The 20,310-nt window shown below is 37.3% G+C and overlaps 1 protein-coding gene and 1 long non-coding RNA gene across 4 annotated transcripts in view; one reads left to right on the forward strand and one right to left on the reverse strand.

Moving 5' to 3' along the window:
* Nucleotides 1-7,052, forward strand: part of SCFD1 (sec1 family domain containing 1) — a 50,728-nt gene extending 43,676 nt beyond the window's left edge. The window contains exons 22-25 of the mRNA XM_054634488.2: nucleotides 756-789; nucleotides 2,024-2,089; nucleotides 4,697-4,765; nucleotides 5,706-7,052. Of these exons, the coding sequence (XP_054490463.2) occupies nucleotides 756-789; nucleotides 2,024-2,089; nucleotides 4,697-4,765; nucleotides 5,706-5,729 (193 nt within the window). The 3' untranslated portion in view covers nucleotides 5,730-7,052. The remainder of the gene's footprint in view (nucleotides 1-755; nucleotides 790-2,023; nucleotides 2,090-4,696; nucleotides 4,766-5,705) is intronic.
* LOC143694374 (uncharacterized) overlaps nucleotides 1-20,310 on the reverse strand; it is a 50,756-nt gene that overhangs the window by 8,303 nt on the left and 22,143 nt on the right. The window contains exon 3 of one of the 3 annotated variants that reach the window (XR_013182838.1): nucleotides 2,720-2,786. The exons of the other annotated variants lie outside the window; for them this stretch is intronic. This is a non-coding gene — a long non-coding RNA (uncharacterized LOC143694374). Of the gene's footprint in view, nucleotides 1-2,719; nucleotides 2,787-20,310 lie in introns of those variants that run through there. 3 annotated transcript variants of the gene reach the window in all.

A 20,310-nucleotide genomic window follows, 5' to 3' on the forward strand; every position in this document is an offset into this window, starting at 1 on the left:
ATAAGGGAAAAGGTAACTTGAAGGGGAATGTGCAGTGGTTTTAAGCTATGTTAGAACGTAAGATGTATTTGACTTCTTGGGGCTGCAGGTCAGTACAGGGCAGGAGGGCAGTGGTAGTGTGTGAGCAAAGGGCAGGAGAGCAGACTGACCCTTCACAGCTTTTTCTTCACTTTCCCCTTCCCCTGAAGCTCCGAGGTGATGCAGGAAAAGAGGTTTCTCCCCCTCCACCTGCTACCTGTCATGGTATTCAAGTGGAGGAGTCTGTACCACCCAAACTTGTAATTTCCCTCTTCCTCCCTTTATCATTCTGATCCTGCATAGCTGGTTTTGAGATTTGGAAGCATCAGTAAGTGTATGCAGGCACTGCAAACTGACTGCCTTCTCTAGTTAAGATTCCAGGAGGTAGGAATTCTAGGTGCCTTGAGTTGTACTAATGCTGATCACATTTTAACTCATTTTATTTGCTCCTAGGTAACAGCACTATAGTTAGAGCTTTTAAACTATGGAAGAATGGTTGTCATAAAGTTTATTATTCAAACAGCAACATTAGAAATGATGAAGTAAAATTCCTATTTACTCATGTATTCAGTTCTGTAGAATGAATGATTTTCCATAACAAATGGAAAGGCAGTTATTGTTCTATCTTACATTTTTGTCTAATTGTATATAGTAGTCCATTTATATGATGGGTACATGATGCTTATTGTGCATATTTCTATTAATGTGTAATGAAATCTGTGCTGTATTTTTTATAGTTCAGTTCCAAGAAATAAAAATCCATTCCAGGAGGTAAGTCACATAGAAATTATTTTTCAATGTTCATGTGTTAAAAATAAATAAATCCTGAAGTGCAGTCATTTTTGATGATCCTGATTAAGAAAATGAGAGGTCTTATTTGCAAAAAAGCACTTAGACTAATTATATCTAGTATTAATTATAATTAGCTGTTATTCTGAAGCTTTTCATCTTCATAGGACTGTGTAAGTATTAACTAATACTGGAGAAAAAAAGTAGAAAATTTTCCGGAAGGTAGTTACAGGGATTTACTAATATCATAATTGAGTGAGCAATTTAAATCCCCCATTTTTAGACCAGATTTTCAGAATGCTCTCTAGATTTCATCCTTTGTCCAGCCTTAAACAACAGCATTGATGTAAATGACTATATTAAGGAGTCTCTGCAGTTAAAGGAAAAAAACCAAAATAATGAATGTTAGCATTTCATACAAATGCCTGTAACTTTCAGTATTTTTCTGTGTAAATATTTACAAATAGAAAAAGTCTTACTACAAAGTTTCATAAGCAAAATACTTACCTTGGCAATATACAAATGTTTCCTGTTTCTCATGAAATATCCTAATTATCCTCAGGAACAAAAGAAATACCATGTGGTATCCTAGATATATAGATACACACACACACACACACACACACACACACACACATATATATATATATATATATATATATATATATATAGCTACAGATGGTCCTACCAAAAATGTCAGTAATAAGATAAAGTCTATATAAAATTCATATAGTTTTCTAGACATGAATTCTCCTTTAAACACTGCCCAGAAAATACTGATGGCTTTTACCTGTAATATTAGAAGTTATTACTGGTAGTAGGTGGGAAGGGAAAAGATGATGAAAAAGTATATTTCTTTATGATAGAAGTACTTTATTTATGGCCCAAATAAACATCCATGGAGACTTTAACTCTTCTTCTAGTCATTGGAGACATCTCTGGACAACAAAAGGGACATGTTGAAACTGTATATGTATGAGTAGGTCTTAACAGAAGAGAGTGACATGTTAAAAGCTCTCAGCTTGCTATTCTGCATCCTACCAAAACTTCAGATATCTTCTTTCAGATAGGAAGCAGTGGTTCTGTATCCAGTTTCTTATAAGACCACAGTGTGATTGTGATGATTTTTGTTGTAGGTTTAATTATCTGGTATATCACTACTGAAATTTCAAGAATTTGAATGCATACTCTCAATTATATGTCTGTTGCCTTTTAGGCCATAGTGTTTGTAGTTGGAGGAGGCAACTATATTGAATATCAAAATCTTATTGACTACATAAAGGTATGTGTACTTCTGTCAGTTGTAGTCCTTAACTTACTGATAGAAACCAGATAGAGCATATTTTCTGTAATATTTAGTATTTAGAAGACAAAGTCTATGAACTTAGCCTTAACATCTTTATTCTATACAGAGTCTGGGAAAAAAGGAATGTAAGAAATGAGTAGAAATTGTGGGTTACTAATTCAGACCAACAAAGACTTACTGTTTCTGGGATTTTGCTCATGTTGCCCTTTGGAGTTGAGTAAATAAACTGCATTCTCTTTTATTTTGTGTTCATACACACCAACGTGATTGAAAACTGTCAACAGATGTAGCAAACTGAATTAACCTGTTTCAGAGTTGTGTTAGTAGTTTTCATGTGCTGGTGTTAAATGAAGCAGCTGTAGCATATCATAACCTTGAAAGTAAGGAACTGCTGAGAATTCTCTAGTTTTCATAAATCTTGCAAAAGAGATACCCTAGTGCTTTTTTGTATGCAGTTTTGTAATATGAGATAACACCATTTTATTGTATGACAATCTTAGTTGTGCATAAAGTATGTTGTTTCAGAAACCAACATAATGCAAATATTATACTATCTGTTAAAGCAAATATCAGATTGGCACCAATATCTAAGCATTTATTACTTACCCACAGTTAGAAGTTTTCCCTACTGAGTTAGTAGAAGCTCATTCTTGTTGAACTGCATCATTTAATTCTGTGTAGAAATCATAAAAGGTGTCATATGCTCAAGTAAGAAAATACATAATCAACTATGTAATGCTGGTGTAACAGATTTAATTTCTCTGGTTCCAACTGGCCAGACTAGCAGAACAGATGTATACCAAAAATCAGTGGATGGAGAAAAATAACTAAATCATTACAGTTCCTTGGAGGCAGGAGTCATATTCAAGCACTTTCCAGGAATTTAAAAAAAATGCCAAAGTAACCTTAGTAAAATTCCAAAGAAGGTAATAAATTATTTAACAGCAGCAGAATACCATTCTTTGTTCCTGATCTTAACCTTGTTCATGGTACAGTTTTCCTGCCCTCTGGTAGACTGGATAGAGGCTTTTCACACATAAGAGTAGATATGGAGCATTAGTCATTGAAAACCAGTTGTTCTGCAAAGCACATGAGAGTTTGATGTCCAGGTAAATTTTGAAGAATGCAAAGTCAGAATGTGTGTGCTGAGTTTCTCCCTCTGACAGGCAGCCATTTTGAAACAGAGTGGTCTGGATAGAGGAAAGGATAGGAAGAGAAATGTAAATTAAAGAAATCATTTAGATTTGGCTTTGCACTCATCACTGTCCTCAATAACAAATTCACTGAAGCATCTGAGTGTGGCAGAGTGTATTGGCAAACGTTTAGCTTGCTCCTTAGTCTACCCAAAGCCTCTTCAGCTACTCTATCAATCCAAAAGATGCCCAAGAGGATGACTATGTGTTACTTCCTATTACAAAAAAAAAACATCTGAACCCCTAGAGGTTAGTTCACTTCCCTAATTGTAACTGCATGCTGACAGAGCTGAGGTTTGCTGTGTATGTGTATATACAGGGCACTGGTGTGATGACAAATTAAACACTCAGCACTTCATACAAAGTGTCAGGAAGCAGAAGTTTGACAGGAATAAGAGGGCAAACAGGAGGTCATTTGTCAAACAGAAGAAACTGAAAACTATGGAAATGGTAATGTTAGATCTTATGGAGAGTTGGAAGTTGAAAATACTCTTTCTTCTTCTGGAGCCTGTGAACAGAGGTTTTTCATCACAGTTGTCACAATTGTGACTACAGTGTCACAGCTGAAGTTTGCTGTATGTTTCTCCACTCAGACTGTGTACTTGAGCAGTGGGAGATGACCTCCCAAGGGGGAAGACTCCCTCACCTTTATTCTGCTTAGCCCATGGCTCTTGAAAAAAAGAGGAGGGTTAATGAAAACCTTTATTCTCCCTCCCACCACCTGGAAACCTGTGTGCCTCTCCCAGGTGACACTTACAGTCTTATCCAACAAAATTTGCTTTTCCATGTGGTAGACTTTCAGCATCTGTTGTTTCCACAGATGTAGCTTATTAATTATTCTCAAATTCAATCAGTCTTCCTCCAGAATAAAAAAGAGAAAAATCAACAGCTCTGTTCTTGCAAGGAGATACCACAGAGATTTTATTCATGGCTTTATTTTTCTAAGCACTATCTGTTTTGCCAGTTTGCTCCTGAAAGCACAGAGAAAGTATTTGAAAACTTTCTGAAACAGGAAGCAATGTTCATTCAGCTTTGACATTCCAGGATTTTTTTGTAGAAGAATTAAGAGAAACCTTCAAATCTAATTATTTGTAATTCTGTGCTAGAATAGACTACCTCACAATGTCAAAAAGCAAATATTTATACTGTCATTGAGGTAGATTGTCCCTTAAAATAAATCTATTGTCCAAGTTCAATTCAACACGCTGAAAATGTGTCATCAAAATGGCAAGGCATAGGGAGCCTCCAAGAGGAGGCTATCATACTGTTGTGTGCAAAAGAGTTTAGTAGATCCTGTAATTTCCCTTTGTAGATGCTTTTAAAATTATTGCTTGTTAATCCTCTACTATACTGTTAAACAATTGATTTCCTATGGACTTTTCTTTTTTAGGGTAAACAAGGCAAACATGTCCTGTATGGCTGCAGTGAACTTTTTAATGCCACACAGTTTATAAAACAGGTAGATAACTTTGATAACCTCTATAATATTTATTACTCTTTATCTGTAAGTTGATTTATATAACTCTACATCTCCATGGATTTTTACCAAAAAAACCTCAAATTAATCTGTGAAAGATTAATGCATGTTACCAATTTTATTTTTATTTGCTTGAAGTGGGGTTTTGATGTCATTATTTTTAATTAGCTGTTGAAGGCCTGTTATGAATGTGAGTTCACACAGGTGATGCAGGTAAACAAGTTCATAATAATTGTCTTAATCCTACTGAAAAAAATTGTCCAGTTCTTGGAACTTTCACAAACAGTATCTCTTTCTAGGGTTTTCTTGCAGCTTTTTCAAGTTACAAGATGTTTACACTTTTGACCTGGTTTATAAATATCTACAGATATATAGATATAAAAGTAGTGGCCTGATGGGAGCTTGATGTCCATACCTGTACTAAACTCTGTCTTTTGTGCTGTTAAAAACATCATTACTTCTCTATAGAATTCCAATATGAATACAAAATAAAAATTATTCATGGTGGTCAGCAAATAGCAGCCCTTCAGTAGCTGTCACCTCCCATGGTTTTATGTCCTACTAAGATGAGAATAAGTTGTTATTCCAAACTATATTTTAAAGAACTACATTAATTCTGGTTGCACTTGAAGGAGACAGATAGTACTTGATGACTTTTACCTCCTCATTCAGCTTAATTAATGGTTTTTTTGTCTTGACTGTGTACACTGTACCTTTGCTTCATGAGATACATTCATAAAAATTTGAAGCTCAGGCCTTCTCCTCTGAGGTTATGAATTAAATATTCTATCACCAGAAGACATTTGGTTCTCAGAGACAAACAAAGCATATATGACAGAAATATTTGCTGTATGATCTGGATGTTTGTTTGACTGAAAGAATAAGATTAGAAATCTAATGACTTGTTTCTCTTCATGTTTAGCTGTCCCAGCTTGGCCAGAAATAAAATTGAAACACCATAACACCATTACCTGGATGGAAATGTGACAACAGAGAATTGTTACAACATTCAGATATCTTCATATCTTTAATTTTGTCATTATATTAAAACTTTCACCCATTTCATTAATATGATAACTTTTAAAAAAAATCTGTAATTAATACGGTGTATATCAGCATTTCAGAAATAAAACTTAAAACCTACTGTGTTTTTGGTGGAGGTCAGTTTCACTATTATTGCATTTTTATTGCAGTACTAGCTATGGTATATGACAGAACTGGCTGAAAAGTATAGCATTTTCAAGTTCTTATATGTAAGTTTCTGATATGGTAAGCAGGGCAATAGCTCTAAGAAAAGGTCAAGTCTGTCTTTAGGAGTTATGTTCTTGAAAGCCAGAATATCTTTATTTAACAAAATTCAAAAGAGCAGAGCCTTTCAGGACCACAGACAAAGAGCCTTAGTGTAAGAGAACTACTTCTAGTTCTTACCCTTTTATTTTAGCAAAGTCATTTGATTTGTGCAGTCTTTGCATTATGGTCGAAAGATGTACTGGAAGATACCTTCAGTACAAGTTTCTGGTACAGTAATTTAACTTTTCTTTTAAGGTTAAGAGAAAATTGCTTGCCAACACAGTCAGTTTCAAACTGTAAAACTGAAATCTTTAATTTTCTTCTGCACTTTTTATTGTAACTGCTCTGACTGTTATGTTTGGGAAGAACCCAAGTCATACTCACAAAACAGCTCTTAACTTGTATCAGCACATATTTTAAATACCATTTTTAACAATTCCATTAAGTAGGGGCAGTTTAGCAGTTTAAAGAATCTGGTAATGATAATTCTGGAGAATTATCATTACTTATCAAAGAACATAACAAATTCTTTTTATAGGTGGAGGTCTCTGTCTTTAGAAACCTCCTCTCTGGAAACAGCTACTGGTGAAGCAATAATATGACTTCAAAACAAGGCCTAACACACTCAAAATATGAAAACATTTCTTGTGGGTTTATTAGCCAACTGTGAGAATTACTGGCTTACTGTAAATTTTTCAGTAGTGCTTTTTGCACTGTTTTTCAGTGTTGAATGTTAGTTTTACACTAAACACAATGCCCTTTCCCCAACTTGATTGTTTTTCAGAACATCTGTATAAGAAATGCAGTTGACCTATTCCTTAAAAGTATCACAAGAATAATATGCTTGATCTAGACCATGTTATCAAAAAGTAATAATAGTGTTATTTAATTATCTAAGTGTTGTTTGTAATCTACTCCACAATACTGCTATAAATTTCTAATTTTGCTGAGTCAATAAATATATTTACTATGGTGTTCATTGTAGTTGTTGCATGTGAACACTGTCCCAGATTTCAATAAGCAAGGGCTCACTATCAAATGCAGTTTGTTATTCTAATTCCATATATATAGATACATATATGTGCTATTTTTGTTGGCAAAAACAAGGCCAAAGTGTGTCAGGAAAAGAAAATTACATTTAAAGTGTTTATCACTTCTTGTGGGAGTTTGTTCCAGGCGCTTGAAATGATCCCTCCTCAGCTGTGCTTCCTGTGCAGAGAGCTTTAACCTTGCAGCTGACAACCAGCTTAGGAGAAATCTGCCACTTGGTTTTTGTCCAGATCTTGGCACTGCTCACTTGAACGAGAAGCACTCCTAAATCCCAGCTTACAGAATTTGCTTTTGCAGTAAACTGTGTAAAGATAGAAGAATTTACTTTGGTGGCTACATTCAAAAATCTGTTTTCTGTCTTTAGTGACTCTGGAGACAGGTTTCATTCGTGCCCAGCTTTAGAACTGGATCTTTAGGTCTGCTGTGTGAGCAGGCTCTGGTCAGTTTGGGGTTCAGGTTTTAAAAAAAAATAATAAATACAATTTTTGTACTTCAAACATTCTTCTCCTTCATCTCCAAAATAGTTTTCTGGTTTAGTTGGAGTAGTAGTCCTGAAGCTCTCTGTTACTTTAAGCTGTGCATTACTGCTCTGTCCCTGTAACAGCATGTATGCCTCATGCTCCTTCCTTGCTAACATAACCTGAATTATGGCGTGCAAGTTTTTGTTACATGGCCCTTTTTCCCAAGTACCTGTGGATCTGGGAATGTGGAAGGTGGTACCAAAAGTCTCTGGTTAATTAGAGGCAAACAATGTTAAAAATAAGCTCTCTCTTTGGCAAGCTGCTTCAATGTACAGCTGTCACAGTGCATGTCTTCAAAGGTCCCTTAAATGGTCTGTGCTGAAAGGAGAGGTTATGCCTGGCTCAGTGAGTCTTTTAAGTAAAATTGCAGCATTCATGTTGCTAATAAATATTTTAGGTGGTGCATGGAAGACCAGTGAGGTTTGGAACCTTTCTAGCCCCTTCTCTGTTGATAAAGCTCTGACAGGGCCAGCTGGTGAGGCAGCATCAACAGCAGTGCCAGCTTCTGGCACAGCAGCTCCAGCTTCCACATCTCAGGACAGGCAATTTTTCATTGGTATCTACTTTTCATTTCAGTAAGTAAAGACAGCACAATGATGAGTGTCAAGTGCTGTACCTATTCTCAGGAAGAAAATTAGCAAATTAGCAGTCTGGTCCTCAGCTGTGGAAAATTCAGTTGATCTTTCAGGAACTATGGACCATTCTTATAAACAGTTACACATACTTGAGAATACATGCACATTTTGAAATTAAAGCCTTTTGCTTGCTTTCCTGATTTAATTTGAAGATTTTAGAATATTTAGGTGGATACTTTGTGACTTAATGGTGAATTCAGTGAAAATTCTATTTTTTCAGAATTAGACACTCTAAAGAAGTAACAATAAAAAAAAATAAACAATCAGAATGAAGGAAAGAAGCTTCTGGAGACTAGCACTTAATTTAAATGGCCTTATTTGTATTATACTCTCTGATGCAAATCAGATAGAAATCTTTATTAGGCTAGAAGTAAATTTTCGTATTGCTTGATGGTGCTCCCATCAATCTGAATGAAATGTAAAATAGCAAGTTTTTCCCAAAACCCAGAGGTTCTGCAGAGGATGAGAACCCTGGTATCAGTCACAGTTACAAAGCCAACCCAACTGTGCCAACCATGGCTTCAGGACTAAAGCTGAACAAAGGGCAGCATTTCTCTTTTCACTTTAATGGTATATTCCAAAATGGAATTGCTTAATGGCTAGCTCAGTGTGCTGGCTAGAGCAATCCTATGAGATTTAGGAGGTAAAAGGTTTATAAGAAGGTACACGGGAACTTACTTCAAAACTACCACAACTGCATTCTTGAGATCTGAAATAAAAGGTGTTGGGCTGAAACATTGTATGCCTTATTTACTGACAGTGGAGGCACCCACTCCCTTTGTTAGGATCATTCATTAGTTGGGACTAATGGCTCTGGCTCAGAGAAAGCCAAGCCTGCCCAGTGTTCTAGTGGTACAGAAAAGTGAGCCACAGTGTCAGTGAATTCTGTGTAGCTTCAGAGATCAGAGAAGATGTTAATATTTCTGTAAATCAGTAAGCCACTTCTGTTTTATTTGGAAGTGGCTTAGTAACCCCATTCTGTGCAGCAGTTGCAGTTGTTTTCAGCAACATTCAGATATATTCAGCTCCTTAATATGGTCACATGTCACTTCACCAGCCTACAAAAACCTGCAGGTTGAATCCATCAATGCATCATGTTTTTTTCTACAATTATAAACCATTAGGTAGTTCAGTTGCCACAGAAATTTTAAATTCTAATGGTGAATTTGTATCTTTCCCTTTATCTGCTCGTGTCTTTCCCCTTATGTAAATCAAGCAGCACTAGATTTTATTTTCCTAAAATGTTATTCCAGCTCCTTCTCATAGTTGCATAGGTTGACTTATTTGATTTAGTAATGGAAGAGTGGTCTTTATCCTGTGAAATACTCCTATGCTCAAAAGCCTCAGAACTATCCGTTCCACGTCCTATTTCAGTCTCCCCATCTCATATGTGCATTCCTATTTCTGGCAGTACAAAAGGGATAGATCAAAGGCATACTGCTTTTACAGAAAATTGGTTTTAGCACCTCAGCATAGACAGGTAATACAACTCATTTACTGTTCTGAATTCTTACTTGTATTATGCAGGTAGCATGAAAATCAATAGATGAAAATTAATGGACGAAAATTAAGTCCTAGAAGGGGTATGTAGCTTTCCTTAACAGTAATTGGTGTGGATTCAGTATTTTCTGACAGGAACAGAGTTCTCCATAGTGTTTCCTACAGTTAAAACCATTCCCCCACCTTTTCTCCTTCCCCAAATAAATTTTTATCTTCTCTCTACATACAGAATTCCCAAGGCTTTCAAATCATACTGAAGATACAGTTTTAACAAATAATAGGATTGTTCCTATTTCATTTTGCAGAGTAAACTTACACAGATCAATAATTTATTGTGAGTTAGACTTAATTGAGCTGTTTAGTTTACCCTCTGAAATGATCTAGGACCATTTGTACATTCAGCTACAATGGCAAAGCTTCCTGGGCTCTTCCTGCATTTCTAAACCAGGGGAATAATTGCAATGTGTTGTGTAAGTCGCCAAATGACAATGGAAATTCTGTTCTGGAGTGAGTGTTTATTACATTCAATCTGATATATGTTCTCAAAAGACTTTTTAAACCATAAATCAACACATATATATTTTATCTGTTCCAAGTGCAAATATCTATGTTTGTTCACTTTTTCTATACCACAATATTCATCATATGAAATAGATTGAATAAGGTCAACATTTTCTTCCATCTACAAATCCCTTGGGATCTGTGTCTTCCTACTCGGTTTGTTTATTCTTTTATGCAGCAAGTTCTCTGTATCCATAACAAAGACTTTCAGATCAGGTCACAAAACCAAATAAAAATAAGGGAGAGATGATGGATTATGACACAAAATGTTTCACAGGCAAGCACACTTTTTTCATGTAGAGCTTGTGTAATAGCAAAGCTAATTGTATTGCCAGTTTTGCTAGCACAGAAATAAACCCTCTCTTTTTATATGTCAAAGAAGTGAAACACATGTGGTGACATTTTTTCTTTAGATTCCCTTACCAGTATCTTCCAGTCATCTCAGAGGATGTCTTTTGCTTCATTTTCCTGGGATTGTTGGCAGCTAAACTGCTGAGCTCCAGCTGGGCTGTAAATCTGCCCTTGAACTGGAACATGAGCCATTCCCATAGATAACTAAAGAGCCATGGGCCCCATTCATTCAGGTATTTGTTTGTACGGGTAACTCACAAGGAAAGATACCTACTCCTAAATGTCATAGGCTGCAGCAGTGCTGAGGATATTTTTTGTCTTCCCAGGGAGAAAAGCTTTGGCTTTCCCTCACTGGGATCATGCTTTGATGAGCTCTTTGAAAGCAAACAATGTGAAAATAAACACTGCAACACAGGGAAGGTAACTGTATAAATCTATATACCTTCTGTGGGCTTTATACCTCTGTCAGGCTGGAAATCACCTTTATCATACGAGAGATAAGTGACAGTTTGAAGGAGAACAGGGAGGAAAACCCCTCGCATTACGCTGGGGGACTGTTCTGAATTTCTTACAGGGAAGTTGTACAGGTCTTCACTGACCAGGTCACCAGCTTTCTGATGTTTCTGCAGATCACACTTCTCCCCAGGGGGGGCATCTGTCTGTCAGCCTAGCCTTGCACAGGACAAGGAACAGCTCTGCTGTTACCAGCCCAGGGCTCTCAGGGAGGAGAATGGTGCCATGCTCTCTCCTCACTGGAATAGTTCCATTTGTGCATGCTCAGGGCCCAGTGTGAAAACAGGGGAACCTAAAAGAGGTCACTCTTCTGCAGAGCCATTTAAAGGGGTTTTTTAATGATAATACCTCTCACTTATTAGTTAGAATTAATCTCTCCCTCTCAGTTCACTGCAATATCAAGGATCAAAAGAACAGCCCCTATACTGTCGGGTTGGATCCTGCTTTGTCAAGCAGTCAGTGAAAACTTCATGAATTCTGATGTTTTGTAATCATGGCAGTCAAATCACGAACAAACAGTGATGCTTTCCAGATTGCTTTTCTTCCTTTAGGTGTCATTAGTAATTTGTTCTGCCATTGTCCTGGCCTGTCCTCCCTGTGTGCAGTCTTTCTGTCTGGTCAGGATCTGGGCTTCAAGTGCCAAGCTCACCTGTATCCCAGCCAGGCACCAGTGTCCCAGCAGAGACAAGGATTTAGCCTCAAAATACTTGTAGTGATACCTCAGAGGAAACAACTAGTTCCCTTCCCAAACCCACAGAAATATTTGTACAGCTAAAGTTCCTGAAGCAAAAACACATCACATTTAGAAGAATCCTTTGGCACAACATGACCTTGCTTTCTGTTACCTATTTCTAATAAACACACATTTTGGGAACAAAAACAGTGCTAAGAAAATAAGTGCAACTCTGGCTACAGAAAGGATGAGATCTGGACTGCATTCTTTGGAAATTTTCACAGCAAGATATTATGGACAAATGTCTCTATAATTTAGTTGATATGCCACATTTTGAAGCTGTTCATCTATATATATATATTTACTTTTTCTACAGTGGCAATAGAAAAACCTAAGGGACCTTTAAGTGTATTCACTTAAAGGCAATTTTCATTTTCCAGTGATAAGGATTGGTAACTGAAGCAGTTTCAGTCTGTCATATAGAAGGAAAATGGAGCAAGAGGCCATTCCCAAGGCATCCAGGTGTAGAGATCACACAGGCAGCAGCATGTGAAGGGGGAGGGATTGTAAAAAGACTCCAGCACAAGTCCAAGGGGGAGATTCTCCCCTAAAATGAAATTAAAGGAGAATGAGTAATCCTACTAGTCAGCAAGCATGCAGAGACACTACACAGACTCCCATGCCCTTCCCGCAGCAGCCATGAGCAGGGGACCATGAAATAACAGTGGGCTCCAACCCCTGCTCTCTCCCTTCCTTCTCAAGATGGCCAGGGGAAGAGCAAAGCACTAAGTCATGAACCTCAAGTGACCACATATGGTTGGTAACATCAGTCACTAAACAGAGCCAGGAGGGAAACTCCAGCATCTAAAATGACACCCTGCTGAGCCAGGTGTGAGACTGGATCCATGTTGGCTTTCTTCACTAGAAGAACCATTTCCCAAGGAACCAGTGAATAAATTCACATATTTAGGCACAGGAGCAAATACCAGGAAAAGAATGCCACCTAGGCAAAGAGAATTTGTTGTCAAGATAGAAGCACAAAGAAAATGCAGTTCAAGTGACTACAGGTGCCTCTGAAATCTTGCACATTGTTTGGTGCCACAGCTCCAGTTCCACCCTATAAAACTTTGTGGGTATACAAAATAAAGGTGGAGACAAAAAACATGAGGTTGACCCTACAGTTGTTTTATTGGGAATCCCAGATTGAAAAGGCAAGAAAATCTCAGCATGTCCACATATCAGACAGAAGTTGGATATAAACTAAACTAAAGTCGTCTTTTGCTACAAATACCACTACAGCTATTTTGAAAGAAAGCACATGAAAACATCAATTTATGCCATTGGACTGCCTTGCAATGCACACAATTAGGTTCAAGTCTTTTGAAGAGACTGGTTCTCCTACAAGGATACGCAACTCTGTGAGGATCTAATTCTTGTAAAATAATGAAAGACCAAAAGGCAAGGAATATTTAACTGCAGCATCTTATGCTGCTTTGTGTGTTTTTTGTTCCTCCCCAAATTCATCAGAACTCATAAAAAACATCAATATTTTATGTGCTATAATGGCAGACCTGCAATATATATTTCCACACACAAATTTCATTATTAAATACAAAATATGATTTTAAGAATCGTAACATTTTCCATATAAGTTATAATTAGAGGAATGTGTTGCCTTCCTTATGAAATGCTTTTATTTCATTACATGTTTGAAAGATTCCCACATCTAAATTTAAGAAGTCAGTAGTCACTTGTTTTGAAAGAGGAAGAGTTTACATGATTATGTGAATTAAAGTAAAATTATTACTCATCAAATTACATCAAATTATTTTGCTTGCTATTTATTTTAAACCTGACTGGTAGGTCAGTATTATGGGCTATACTTTAAATGGAATGCAGTTAACTTGAATTTTTTTTATTATTATTTTAATAAAGGTGTTTTTCATAACTCAGTGTTCCTTTTTTCTTTCCCCACTATGATCAAAATATAACTGTCTGAAAGTTCATCTGGCAGAGGAAATGTTGTTTCCAGTTTGCCTACAGATACAGCCATACTAGGCTCATAGCAGATGCTTTTGTAGGCAGTCTTTAAACTTTGCCATTTCAGAGGCAAGCACTCTTGATCAAAGGATGAATAAAAAGAAAGGCCTCAGGAGACTCCTTCTCAGCCAACTACCTCCAAAGGCTCCTCTCGGGTCATGAGCTCTCTGAATCTCAAAGCTACCTATAGTTTCTATTTTTATCTTCTAGATTTCTAGACCTGTAGACCTAAAAGCAACTACCAATCTTTCTTGTAGATTAAGCATACTTTATCTTGTTATACACACTGCCTTTGAGGAAAGAGGGAAGGGGAACCATGGAGGGAAGCCAATGCTGTAGCGTAAATACCCAGCTGATCTGGACATCTCCCCATAGGACAGTGTGGTCCCATGGACCACAAAAGAGGTTATGTTTGTAGAAAGAATGCATGTCACTTGTTTTGAGAGCTGTGGATGCAGAGCAGAACCCAAAGAGCAGCAAACATTTTGCGTGCCAGCGCAAAGAGCAAAGGGAAAGTGCACCACAGCCCCCCGTGTGAACACTGCCCTTTCTTAGGCAGTGAGGCAGCACTGGGACCACAGGGAAGGGGAGTGAAGGAGGGAGCCATATGCACGGTGGGAAAGAAACATCCAAGAGGAGTAAACAGCTCCTGATTGAGAGAGAATAGTTCTTAACTGGAAACTCTAAAAGAAAAGATGTAAAGGAAAGAACTGGCACGCACGCATGCAGAATTATCCTTGTAGAAGGAAAGTTTTTCCTCCTTCAAGAGAAAAGGGCCCTATTTTACTGAAATAAAATACTGGCTACTTAATAGGACTTAACAAAAAAAAGAAAAAAGGATCTGAGAACAATGTATCTATTATAGCCTTGTTTTCCAGCAGATGTTTTGAGGTGACACAGAACAGTTTAGTGGCTGGGTGTTCTGTTTTAAAGACCATGCTGTGAGTCGTTCCGGAACAGAGCTATTTTGGCTATACAGGGCTCTTAAATTACCATTTTGAAAGTGCACTTAAGCTAGTAAGCTATGGGTAGCTAAAGACTTTTGTTTGAGGAATAGGGGCAGGAGGCCAAGAAAGGTACCTCCAAAAGGAAAATGGGCTTTATCAAATCAGAGTGCACAAAAAATACTAATCTTATCTGGTTTTTGACATATCGCTCTGCAGCCTTAGTAAAATAGCACATTTTGCTCAAATTCAAAACTAACACTTCTAGCACGTAGAAAAAGAGCTTTTGCCTTGCAAAAATATTTTTTCAACAATCAGGTGTCTGAATGTACTTCCCAAAGAATGAGCACATGAAGAGAATAATGATGCTATAAACTATGTCTGACCTTTAAACAGCTCTCATTTTGAAACAGGCCTTCACTGAAGCAATGGCACTATTCACAATGAAAAAATTTAAGTAAGGTTGCTCTGCATGAACTTACCTTCCAGAAGTTTGAATAAATGAACTGCTATCTAAGTAGAAAGAAATCTGAGAAATTCCCCCATCTCATTAGTTCTTCCTGTGTGACAGAGGCCTGGGAGTGATTGCAGGGCCAATCTGCAGGTACCTGCACACTGCTCAGACTGTAGGCAGTTGGTGTCCCAGTCCTACCCAGAGCTTCTGCAGGTCTGTGGGCAAAAAAGCACTTCATTTGACTCTTCAGAGCCCACCATAAATGAATTGCTGACAAGCCTCTGTTCTTGACTGGCAACTTTCACATCAATTTGATTGAACTATTTTCAGAGCTGCTCTTGCCCATCACTGCCTGAAATATCCTTGCCCAAAAAACCTTATCTTAATGCTGTTCCACCATCAATATTTTTATAGGAAAAGGTTAAAATGACATAGCTTCAAATTTCTCTACAGCACCAGCAGCAGTAAGATATTCAAATACATATGCTATAATTTATAGTGAAGATATGTGTTTATGGAAAAAAATTTATTATGGCCAGTAGTGTTTACTGTTGTACTCTTACTTCTGTCTACAGCAACCACTTAGAAATGAGCACTTTCTTTTTGAGGTTAAACATTCAAAGCTGTTTAATGTTCAAGCAGTGCCTTTATGAAAAGACACCTATCCAGGAGCTGTAGAGCTACCTCTGAAGACATTCAGTTTATCCAAAGTCCTGACTTAATGCCATGAGCTTTTAAATGCATCATGTTTCTAGTAAGAAGTCAAGACATTTGAGAACAATCAGCTGAGCTGAATATATTTAAAATCCCAGAAATTGCAACCACAATGCAAATCACAGGAGAAAGACAGTTTTCCATAGTTGCTGTCTGAGGGGTGAAGCAGTCCTGACACAAACAGGACATTGTCCAGCTGTCCATGCAGTGTCCATGCTCCTGAGGAAGCTCCACTTCCAGCAGCCTCTTTGGTAAGCACCAGCATGCACTGCAACAAGCTCACACACACACAGCCACCATATTCTGCCATGAAGTCAGTTAGAAACTACACAAATACTTAAATTATTGCACCTATTAAAACCTCTAATGGTCAGCTTAATTATTGCCATCAATAACAAAGTTACAGACACCACCACTACCAAACAAAACTCCAAACTATTGGTATCTATGCAAAGAGTTCACTAAGAAAATTTTAACAACCTTAAATGCTTAGCAATAACAAAGAGCACTTAAAACTGTTTTCAGCCAAGTCTGTGGCACGTTTGTGTTCATTGTCCCCAGGTATCACGTATTCTAAAAGCTGGTGAGTTGAGAGGCATTTGCAAGTTACTTTGATTTTACTAAAACATGCATATGCTTTATACAGAATCAGATTTTTCAAAAGAGCTCATTTTTATCTTAATTCTACTGCAAGTGAAGTCAGAAAAACACAGAAAACATCAACAGCCATATTACAGAGATCAGGCATCCATCCAGTCCTGCACCTCCAGCCGGGTCAGAACCAGCAGTTTCAGAGATAAAACATTTCTGCAGCCCAGAACTTGGTTCTAATGCAGGTTCACACCCACTGTTGGGTGGTGCCAACAAATTAGTCCAAGCTACCTGTATTTCATAAGATTTCATAAGACATACTCAATGATCTTAGAGGTCTTTTTCAGCCTTAGTGAAAAAGATGCTTCATAGCCAAAAAATCTTGTCATTATGATTACTCTGTCTGAACATTTGATCTCACTGATATTTTGCAGAGAGGGCAACTGTGTCCTAGCTTGTTTGAATTTTTTTTTTTTTTAATCACAGGTTTAATGGTAGCAGTCGAACTACAGTCCCACTTAAGTCCTTCTTGAAGATTTGTAATATACATGCATAAAACACACAGTCATTTTTGCCAAGGAAAAGTACATCACCAATTGCAAGTTCAGAGCTATGCATTTGCAAACACTGAAGGCAGCTCAGCAAAAATCTCTGCTCATGAGACAAGGTAGAGGGAGATCAACTACAATATCCCAATCACCTCTCTTACTTCCTCACAGTCTTCTAAAAATCAAATACATTGGCAGCAGTGGGAAACAAACCCAAAATTTAAAAGGATGCTGCCTCCATTAATGGGTCACTTAGGTAGTGTTCACAACCATAACAGTCAGAAAAAATATGCAATTTAAATGCAAGGAAACTCTTAGTGTCTTTATTTCCTTGAAAGTTTGAATTGTATGTGCTTACTAATCGTAAATGTGACTTTTATTATTTTGGCTCTTATGATGCTGCTTCTAACTAAACCATAGAATGTTTTGAGCTGGAGGAGAGCTTAAAAATTACCTAGTTCCAAACCCCCTGCCATGGCAGGAACATCCTTCTGACCAGATTGCTCAGAACCTTGAGGACTTCCAGGAATGGGACATTCACAGCTTCTCTGGGCAGCCCATTTCAGTGCCTCATCACTCTCATATTGAAGAACTTTTCCCAAATATCTAACCTGAGCCTACCCTCTTTCAGGTTGTCCTTGTCCTGTCCCCTGTCACTACCTGCTCTTGTAAAAAGTCCTTCTCCAGAACTCTTGTGGCTCCTTTCAGGTACTGGAAGGCTACAATTTGGTCACCCCAAGCCTCCTCTGAGGCTGAACAGCCCCAACCCCTTAGCATTTCCTTACAGGAGAGGTGCTCCCTCTCTTTTATCATCTTGCGGCCCTCTGGACCCACTCCAGCAGGTCCATGTCCTAAGAAGTACTAAAATTATTTCCCTGTTAATGCTAACGATATCACCCATTGCTGACTTGTTAATTTTCTCCAGACAATTCACTCTACCAAGTTCTCTTTTCTCTGCTTACTCACCAGACGCTTTTCACACATTTATTTTCTTTCTCACTCATTTGTGACAATGAATGCTGCTTGGCATTCACTCTAATAATTTTAAAAAATCAGCATCCTTGTATGGGAATATTTATTTTTATTTACATCTCTAATGGTATCTTAATCCAATCAACTTAAATAAGAGCCATCAGATATGGCAATGTTAAAATACATCCTCTGCCTCCAAACCCCTCAGTCAGGCAAGCAAGGTAATGATGCATTTTTCTGCCCCTCTTCTTTGCACAGCCATCCATAGAGATCCCCACCTACTGCCAGGCAAGGGGACTAGTCCATGCCACATTTGTTTCAATTAAATTTTCACTACAGTTAAAGCACAAATGGTTGGAGACTAAAGGTGGACGAGTGTTACATGCCAGGAGGGTAAGAATTTTTTTAATTTCCAAAGCCTGAAGATAATGAGGCCATAAAGAAGGAAAGGTCAAGGGAGCACTTTGAATTCTTTTCCTTCTCAAAACTACTTAAATACTGAAAAGGACAAGTGATTCACTTTGAAATTACACTTTAAAACATTCAGTATAAGAAGGTAAAATTTTAGTGATAAAAACTTTTGTTTCTTCCTGACCCTCCAACAATCCTGCCCTTAATTCAAAATTAGGATAACACTCACAAATTCTAAATCAGAAGATAAAGGTTCACAGTCTAGACTGAAAACTAATAATCAAAAACAACACATGGAAACAAATTATTTGACATTTCTACAAATTTCCAGAATTTCTAAACACTGTACTACCCACGGTTTTGTTCATGAGCATTTCAGAGCCTTTTACGTATGTGGAAACTCTTCTATCAACAAAGTAATTTTAACCACAACTGCTTAACCATTATCAGTGAAAGGAGAGGCCACTCAACACTACTAACAGGTGCCAAAGCTAACAGATTAGGCCAATGTGCTCATCTGGAAGTCCTATACTGAGCTATTTTTGAGATATAATGAGCCAAAACAGAAAGTGTTCAAGCAGTGAGTTAATCTTATTTTTGTGAAGTAGGAAAATTTCCCAAATGCCTTTTCTAATTTATCTCAATATTCATAAAATAAAATGACCCTTAGTGAAAGTTTACAGATGTACCAGATTAATTATTTTGGTAACAGTGAAGTCAGTGAATTTGACAAGTGAAAAGATATTTTTAAACATGGAAGTAAAGTTAGTCCCTGAAAAGTGAATGTGGAATAAAACCAAAAGAACATTTATTTATGCACAGAAATGTTCCATACCTACTACCCCAAACCACAGGAGAGAGAAAATAAGATTAAATTCTTATCAGGTAAGCAAGTAGAAATATTGCAAGAATCAGGTACTCTTTCCCTCTAAGAGCCAAGACCTTGAGTTTGCTGAAAATTCAGGCTGGGAAAAGGGACAAATGACAGGACCTTAAGTTTCAGATGAGGAAATTGATCTCTTCTCTTCTAGAGGCTTCTGACTTTTTTTGCCCCTCCACCCCCTCTCCCATTGCCAAGGAAGATTAAGCCCTAAGTATGGAACAAATAATCACAGAGATGACAAAATAGGAAAGGTAAAAGGTGGGCAGAACAAACCTGAGAAGAAATTCATATGGAGAAAAAAAGAAAAAAAAGATCTGGGCACTAAAGAAAAAAAGGAATTGTTTAACTAATGGACATCAGGAAAGATCCTCTCCATAACATCTGACAAAGAGATGTTAAATTTAAATCACACTGAAAATAAAGCAAAAGATTTCTGGGGACTTAGGGAAAAAACCTAGTTACCACATGTTGGGCAAACCAGGTAGCATTCCTAAATTTCATTTGAAAATATCAAGTAGTATTTATTACAGTAAAGAAAGGAATCTTGCTCACCATTTGCTGGAGAAACAGTTATTATTGAGACTGTCAGGTGAGAAGTATTCTTCAAAACTTGCTTGAAAATTATCAAGTTTATTAATAATCTAATAATAATCATCTTGGATCAATGTAATTAAAAAATAAAATCAGTCACTGAGAAACAAGACAGAAATCAATAAGTAAAACAGCTCAGTGAAATAAGGATAGAGGGCTACCTAAAGTTTTCCTGAAAGATTATGGTTTTAAAATGTCCCCTTTTTTTTTTCCTGGCTGCTCATGAATTTTGAATTACCCACATCTGTGTGAATCAACACATATCAGTAAGCCAGAGCAACCATT

This window comes from Agelaius phoeniceus, chromosome 6, assembly GCF_051311805.1.
Source record: "Agelaius phoeniceus isolate bAgePho1 chromosome 6, bAgePho1.hap1, whole genome shotgun sequence".
NCBI classification, from domain to species: Eukaryota; Metazoa; Chordata; class Aves; order Passeriformes; family Icteridae; genus Agelaius; species Agelaius phoeniceus.